Source organism: Drosophila pseudoobscura, chromosome X, assembly GCF_009870125.1.
Source record: "Drosophila pseudoobscura strain MV-25-SWS-2005 chromosome X, UCI_Dpse_MV25, whole genome shotgun sequence".
Lineage (NCBI taxonomy): Eukaryota > Metazoa > Arthropoda > Insecta > Diptera > Drosophilidae > Drosophila > Drosophila pseudoobscura.
This window is the reverse complement of record NC_046683.1, coordinates 34,160,398-34,168,277: the sequence shown is the minus strand read 5'-3', so window position 1 is coordinate 34,168,277 and position 7,880 is coordinate 34,160,398. Positions and strand designations below refer to the sequence as shown.

Below are 7,880 nucleotides of genomic sequence, written 5' to 3'. Positions count from 1 at the left end.
ACCCCTGACCCAGGGAGGAAAGAGTGTGCCAGCGATCCCCGCGACAAACCAACATCAACGTTGGTTTTTTTTTCTTACACCCTTCCTGGACGTTGACATGCAATGACTGCATCTTACAAAAGACGATGCAGTTACTGCACCGTCAAGTGGCCCGTGTGAAACCAGCGGAAGGCTGTTACACGCGGATCCCAGGCAAAACGCAGCTCTCTTAGCGCCCAACCGACCAAGGGGCGCTGCCGCATGATGAACGGCGCGTAGCCGAACCGAACGCGAATATGCAGGAAAGATAGTTGTGAGACTAATATTCGCGGAAAATTAGTATTACACTTACTAATAAACTAAGTATGCATTAAAAATACAAACACAAATACCACTAAAATTGCTAATTCTAAAAAAGGTGTGTGAGGATTAGTCACTTAATAAGAGGAAGAGAATTAATGGTGGATATAATATGGTAGAGGGAATTATAATCCGAGCATAAGACCCTAAACGGCGCATGCGAGGAATAATTCGATCTAAAAAGTGGAAGGAACAACGGTATAAAATTTCTAATGAGGAGGAATCTTGAAGCTTATGCGGGTCAACAGATCAGGGCTGTCTATGTCACCACATATCAAATATCAAGGTGTGCACAAAAATCATACCAAGCATTTTTCTACGGCTAACTAAAATATGAAGGTTTATAATAGCAGTCTACTAGAGTAAGATGGGAGTCTCACACCCGCATCCCAGTTAAGGCCCCTCAGAGCAAAGAGTAAACCGTATATCGTCCTGGTGTACTTTGTACTGAGGGCACCATACACAGGAGCCGTATTCTAAGATCGGACGGTATAGAGAGTCTTTGTTATATAGGGGTCGTCAAATTCCTTTGACCACCTCCTTATGAACCCAAGCACGACCATGGCCTTATTTACCATAGTAGACAGGTGTTCAGAAAACTAGCTGCATGCTTAGTTCTTTTAGTAAGTGTCGGGTCAATCAGCATAAATACTTTAAATTATAGCCAGTGGTGCAGCCTAACGTAGATCATATTCGTATAGTCGTGGATATACATTTTTTCGCTGCGTCCAGCAGATCAAAGGGTCCTGCTTTCTATTGATGTTCTCTTCTGCTAGGTATTTATCTACCTCTCTAATGGCAGCAGCCGTGTTACAGCTTGGCTTTGTTATTTGGTTAAACTGCTTGTCATACTCGTCCCAAATGCCACTTTTGGTTGGCGACGTTTTGACGGTTTCGATTTGTGAAGACAGATCATCAGCAACATTATCAACCAATCCCGTTTGAGCGATCTTACATTGTAGAGAAGCAACTGTTTTTTCATAGCATTCATCGGACCTAAAACCCCGTTTTTTAAATCTTGGGTCTAGTATGGTGGTATTATTTTCCAAATCCCCAAAACGTACGGTCAACTCCTCTTTGAGTTTTTCTACGACTGCCCGTAGAAAATCATCTTTTGGAATAGCTTTGGCTATGGATTGATGCAGCAATGTGGCCATTATAATAACCTTTGATAAGGTGACATTTTTCTCTGCTGAAATTTCAGTTGTTATTTCAGAAAATGGCTTTAGCATTGAGCTTCTTGAATTCGGATGAGCTGCGATTGAAAAATTCTACAATTGCCTTTGCTTTGACCCTTACACTGTCAATTGGTCCCAGTGCTTTCTGTACAATGATGTTCAAAGTGTGGGCAAAGCATGGAATATGGCGCCAATTTCCCAATTTTATCGCTGATACGATATTGGCAGCATTGTCTGATGTATGTAATTGCAGTAATTTTATCTTCAATTTTCCAATCAGCTGCAACACTCTGAAGAAAAGAGCAAAGATTGAGGCTTGTGTGCCTCTCACCGAACGCTTCACAAGCTAGCATATGCGAAGATAGTTCCATATTCGTCTTGTCTATGAAGTGTGCGGTTACAGCTATGTAACTCTCATTGGTGAGCGATGTCCATCTATCAGTTGTGAGACAAACTCCAGATGCAGATGCTATCTTCTCTTTCACATTGGCAATTAACTCACTGTGTATATTTGGAAGTAGCACATTAGACAGCGTTTTACGTGTGGGCAACTTTTATCCAGGGCAATTTGAAACGTCCTCTATCAACTTCTTGAAATCCGGCTTCTCCACGATCCGGAGAGCATGATGGCCCTTGGAAATCATTCGCACTTACTGTTTGTCTAATTGCTCACTTTTACGCGCTGTCGGTGGCTTCTGAACAAATGCAGTTATTTTTTGCTGCGATGTTGTGGCGGCAGAATAACTGGCTTCAGTACTTCCTTGTCGTTCAATTTCATCGAGAGAAGCTGGGTGTTTCAACTTCAAATGCCGTGTCAAATTGCTCTGTGAACCTCCGGCTATACTCAAATCCGACTTGCAGTACTGGCACTTTGCCTTTTTGTCATCTATAGCGTCGAAGTGATTCCATAAAGCACTAAATTTACGTTTAAGCGACATTTCAAAACAGTTTAATTTTCTTTTCAACTTTCTTGCCAGAGTCCGCCACAACAAAATTTGAAAACGCCATTTCGTTTTTGTCTTTCACCCCTAATACACTTGATAGACCTACATAATGGCGGACGCAGCTCCAGCCCGTGGTGGATTCCGTGGCGGTTTTGGCTCTCGAGGGGGTCGTGGTGGACGCGGTCGTGGCCGTGGACGTGGTGGCAAGGAGGACTCCAAGGAGTGGGTTCCAGTCACCAAGCTAGGTCGCCTGGTGCGCGAAGGCAAGATCAAGTCCCTGGAGGAGATCTACCTGTACGCGTTGCCCATCAAAGAGTTCGAGATCATCGACTTCTTCCTGGGCTCAGCTCTGCGCGATGATGTGCTGAAGATCATGCCTGTGCAGAAGCAGACCCGTGCCGGTCAGTGTACCCGCTTCAAGGCCTTCGTTGCCATCGGTGACAGCAACGGTCACATTGGCTTGGGCGTCAAGTGCAGCAAGGAAGTTGCCACCGCCATTCGTGGCGCCATCATCCTCGCTAAGCTGTCCGTCGTGCCCGTGTGTCGTGGCTACTGGGGCAACAAGATCGGCAAGCCCCACACCGTGCCCTGCAAGGTTACTGGCAAGTGCGGCTCCGTCTCAGTGCGTCTGATTCCCGCTCCCCGCGGTACTGGCATTGTCTCGGACTTGTGGAAGGAGATGCCTCTGGGCTCCACTCCCTACCAGGCATACTCTGACTTCTTGTCCAAGCCCACAGCTCGTCTGCACGCTGATGCTGAGTGAACCCCTGACCCAGGGAGGAAAGAGTGTGCCAGCGATCCCCGCGACAAACCAACATCAACGTTGGTTTTTTTTTCTTACACCCTTCCTGGACGTTGACATGCAATGACTGCATCTTACAAAAGACGATGCAGTTACTGCACCGTCAAGTGGCCCGTGTGAAACCAGCGGAAGGCTGTTACACGCGGATCCCAGGCAAAACGCAGCTCTCTTAGCGCCCAACCGACCAAGGGGCGCTGCCGCATGATGAACGGCGCGTAGCCGAACCGAACGCGAATATGCAGGAAAGATAGTTGTGAGACTAATATTCGCGGAAAATTAGTATTACACTTACTAATAAACTAAGTATGCATTAAAAATACAAATACAAATACCACTAAAATTGCTAATTCTAAAAAAGGTGTGTGAGGATTAGTCACTTAATAAGAGGAAGAGAATTAATGGTGGATATAATATGGTAGAGGGAATTATAATCCGAGCATAAGACCCTAAACGGCGCATGCGAGGAATAATTCGATCTAAAAAGTGGAAGGAACAACGGTATAAAATTTCTAATGAGGAGGAATCTTGAAGCTTATGCGGGTCAACAGATCAGGGCTGTCTATGTCACCACATATCAAATATCAAGGTGTGCACAAAAATCATACCAAGCATTTTTCTACGGCTAACTAAAATATGAAGGTTTATAATAGCAGTCTACTAGAGTAAGATGGGAGTCTCACACCCGCATCCCAGTTAAGGCCCCTCAGAGCAAAGAGTAAACCGTATATCGTCCTGGTGTACTTTGTACTGAGGGCACCATACACAGGAGCCGTATTCTAAGATCGGACGGTATAGAGAGTCTTTGTTATATAGGGGTCGTCAAATTCCTTTGACCACCTCCTTATGAACCCAAGCACGACCATGGCCTTATTTACCATAGTAGACAGGTGTTCAGAAAACTAGCTGCATGCTTAGTTCTTTTAGTAAGTGTCGGGTCAATCAGCATAAATACTTTAAATTATAGCCAGTGGTGCAGCCTAACGTAGATCACCATTTCTGTTTGATATTTACACTGCCCACTGTATAAAATCGTTACTTGCCGCAATGCTTACGCACAGCAGCGGCCGTTCTTTAGACTCTCTGTCCGCTTTTCTTATTACTGCCGTTTGCCCGCGCTCTATCTATCGCTTCGTTCTCTGCTTAGCTTCAGCCCGAGCTATGGGATTAGCTGCAGCTCTAGAGCTCTACTTCTATTGCTCTCTTTGTACGCTCGCCTGCATTAGGGCACAGGAAAGTCGGTCCGCCTGCCCTTAGACAGTCTGGAGTTGATCTTCGTAGCCATCAGAATCGCATCGTTGATCATCAGTCGTTCATACATATACATATACCCACATACATACAACTAACATTCACACTTTCGCTTTCGTGTATCAATAAATTGCAATATATGTACATACGCATACGTCGGTCTACATATAACAATAAATTGTGCCTCTTATTTAAACCCACTCGACTTTTTATTTAAGTCAAACTTACAACAGTTATTAAAAGCGATTAATAGCTTAACATTTGGTGACCCCGACGTGGTTGTACAATAAATAATCCATCAGTGCAATCACAACCTAATATATCATTCAAAGGGCTAAACTAATTGCCATCTCAACCAGTAGCATCGACCATATAAGTTATCCATACATATATACACCGGCCCTTGAATATTCGGTAGTGCACGTAGCTGGTGGCTTGCGCTTCTCTTTTCGGTCACCTTCCCGCAAGAAAAGTTTCTTGCGCCGGTCGCCTTTGTATATACGGTTCGTACAGAGCCGTTCGTTTGCTGTGCTCGATTGTTGTGGTTGATTGCTCGTGTTACTCTTTGTGACCATCTTCCCGCTAGAGACGTTGGTATCCCTGCTAGCGCTGCCGCTACCATGGTAATTAATGCTGCTATCGAAATTCCAATGACTAGTGAGCAAAACAGGATATCTTTTTATACCCGATACTCAAAATGAGTATTGGGGTATATTAGATTTGTGGTGTAAATGGATGTGTTTCAGAAGCAATCGTTTCCGATTCTTGATCAGCATCAATAGCCGAGTCGATTGAGCCCTGTCTGTCTGTCCGTCCCTATTAGCGCCTAGTGCTTAAAGGCTATAAGAGCTAGAGCAACGACATTTTATATCCGGGCTTCTGTTATATGTCACTGTTACAAGATGACTAGGCAGGATGACTATATCTTCTAGAGTGCAAAATCTAAACCAGATCGTGTAATTATTATAGCCAGAATCAAGAAAACAATTTCATTCTTTCTCGTTCTGTCTCTCTCTAACACACAGGCTTCATGGTCGGTTTAGCCAATTGCAAAATATGAGTTCAAGGATCGCAGAGACAATAAGAGCTAGAGGAACCAAATTTAGTATCCACAATCCTGTGATATCGGACCTTGACCGTTTCATGTCCAAATTTCTCCACACCCCCTTCCGCCCCCGCAAAGGACGAAAATCTGAGGCAACCACAAATCTCAGAGACTATTAAGGCTAGAGTAACCAAATTTGGTACACACACTCCTTTAAGATGTCACTATTAAACGTATATCTCAGAATTTCGCCCCACCCCCATCCGCCCCCACAAAGGACGAAAATCTGTTGCATCCACAATATTGCAGATTCGAGAAAACTAAAAACGCAGAATCATAGAGAATGACCATATGTATTTGGTTGCTGAATCTGGATCAGATCAGATCATTTATATAGCCAAAAGGAACAAATCAATTTGCAGTGGCTACGCAGCGCACGACGTCACGCTCAGACTGATTTTCTGTCTCTCTCGGACGTACTCTTTGTCGTGTCATTGAATATGAGCGTCGTTTGCCGGAGAAGAGCCATGCTGACTAAGTATCGGGTATAAATGTAGAGTTGCCTTGTCCGCAGCAACTCATAACGTTCCCCCTCGTTTGAAGCTTAAGTCAACGGAATTATGCGAGAAAATGAAAAGGTTAGTTACCGCTTGGCAGAATGAGTCGTCGGACTGTGAGCGGCCGCATGCCGTTCATTCTATCTTGACTGGAGGAAACACTACGGTTGACTTTGCCGGCTCGCAATTTCTACCTCACCGTAGACAAGTACCATCCCTGCCTCCTTTACATTTGCCGACGCTAAGCGCCGGGTATGTGAGCTGTGCCACCATCATCGACAGCCATCCGGACTTAACAAACATAGAAAAGCTCCAGCATTTGCGTTCCTGTCTGCGGGATTCGGCATTGGAGACTGTTCGGTCGCTGGAAATCTCAGATGGCAATTATCCTGTGGCATTAGATTTGTTGGAAAACAGATTCAATAATCGGCGATTGGTTTTTCGGGCACACATCAATGAGATCTTGGTGCTTCAGGCTGTGGAACCTGGGTCAGTGGTCATGCTTCGGGAGCTTTCAGACAAGTTCAATTCACATATGCGCGCGCTCCAGGGTTTGGGCACCACTGAGCAGATCGAACTTCTCCGAAAACTGGATCCACCGAGCCAGGAGAAGTGGGAGGAACGATTCAACGACCCCGCATTCGCAAACTTAATTCCGACGTGGGAATCTATGGCCTCGTTCTTGGAGCAGCGATGCAGATCATTGGAGACGATGGACTTTTCTATGGCAAGCTATGCGTCGAGCAGTCAGGTGGGCAGAAGTAGAAAGCATAATAATTCTAGGTCCACATTGGTTACAATGAACCAATCCATAGCACGCTGCGCGCTGTGAAACGATGGTGCTCACGAGTTCCAGCACGGTCAGAAGTTTAAGGCACTGTCCCCCACAAATCGCCATAAAGAAGCCAAGCGGCTCTAATTGTCTAAGAACAGGGCATCGATTAATTCAGTGCACCTCGAGCAACTGTCGTACCTGCGGGGGTAGACACCATACCCTCCTTCATTTTGGTAGCCCTGAAGATACCGCAGTCCAAGGGAAATCAGCGCCGTATACTCCATTTCAGTCTGCACTGTCTTAGTCTACGCCGTCTGAGCATACCACTGAGCCCTCTACTTCAGCGTCTACCTCGTCTGCCCTTATTGCCCAAGATCTCAGGAATGGTGTTGTTCTACTTGCCACGGCCACGGTCTTAGTCAAAAATCGTTCCGGAGTTTTAGTTCCCTGCCGAGCGTTGCTGGATTCCGGCTCCCAGTTGCATCTAATAACTTCTCGTTTCGCGAATCAGCTTCAGCTTCGAAAAATGAAATCATCGACTGCATCGGGAATAGGCGACTCTAGCTTCGTCAGGGATGGATTTTCGGTCAACGTTAGCCTGCACTCTCGCTCATCGGATTACTCAACTCTCATCACTGCCATTGTAGCCTCTAGCATAACCGATCGACAGCCAAGCTTTGGAATTGACACTCAAAACTGGCACATTCCATCTAACATACCACTAGCTGATCCGGAGTTTTATAAGCCGCAGCGCGTCGATCAGCTAAGTGGCGCAAGTCTGTTTTTCGAGCTCCTGTGTGTTGGTCAGGTCAAGCTACTGCCAGGATTGCCTTTAATTCAGAAAACGCGCTTGGGATGGGTCGTGTCTGGAGGTTGTTCGCGTTTAAAAGGCTCCTCGTTGATGGTCTCTCGAGCTCGGGCCGTAGCTGCTGAGGATAAGAGTCCAGAGGATCGGCTTGAGGTGCTTCTTCGGAGGTTTTGAGAGGTAGAAA

The 7,880-nt window shown here is 45.7% G+C and overlaps 1 protein-coding gene across 1 annotated transcript; it reads left to right on the top strand.

The window, feature by feature from the left end:
• The first annotated feature begins 2,519 nt into the window (after positions 1 to 2,519).
• LOC6899645 (40S ribosomal protein S2-like) lies at positions 2,520 to 3,224 on the top strand. Its single transcript, XM_002135854.3, has one exon. The coding sequence runs from the start codon at positions 2,571 to 2,573 to the stop codon at positions 3,222 to 3,224; it is 654 nt and encodes a 217-aa protein (XP_002135890.1). The 5' UTR covers positions 2,520 to 2,570.
• Positions 3,225 to 7,880: the final 4,656 nt, after the last annotated feature.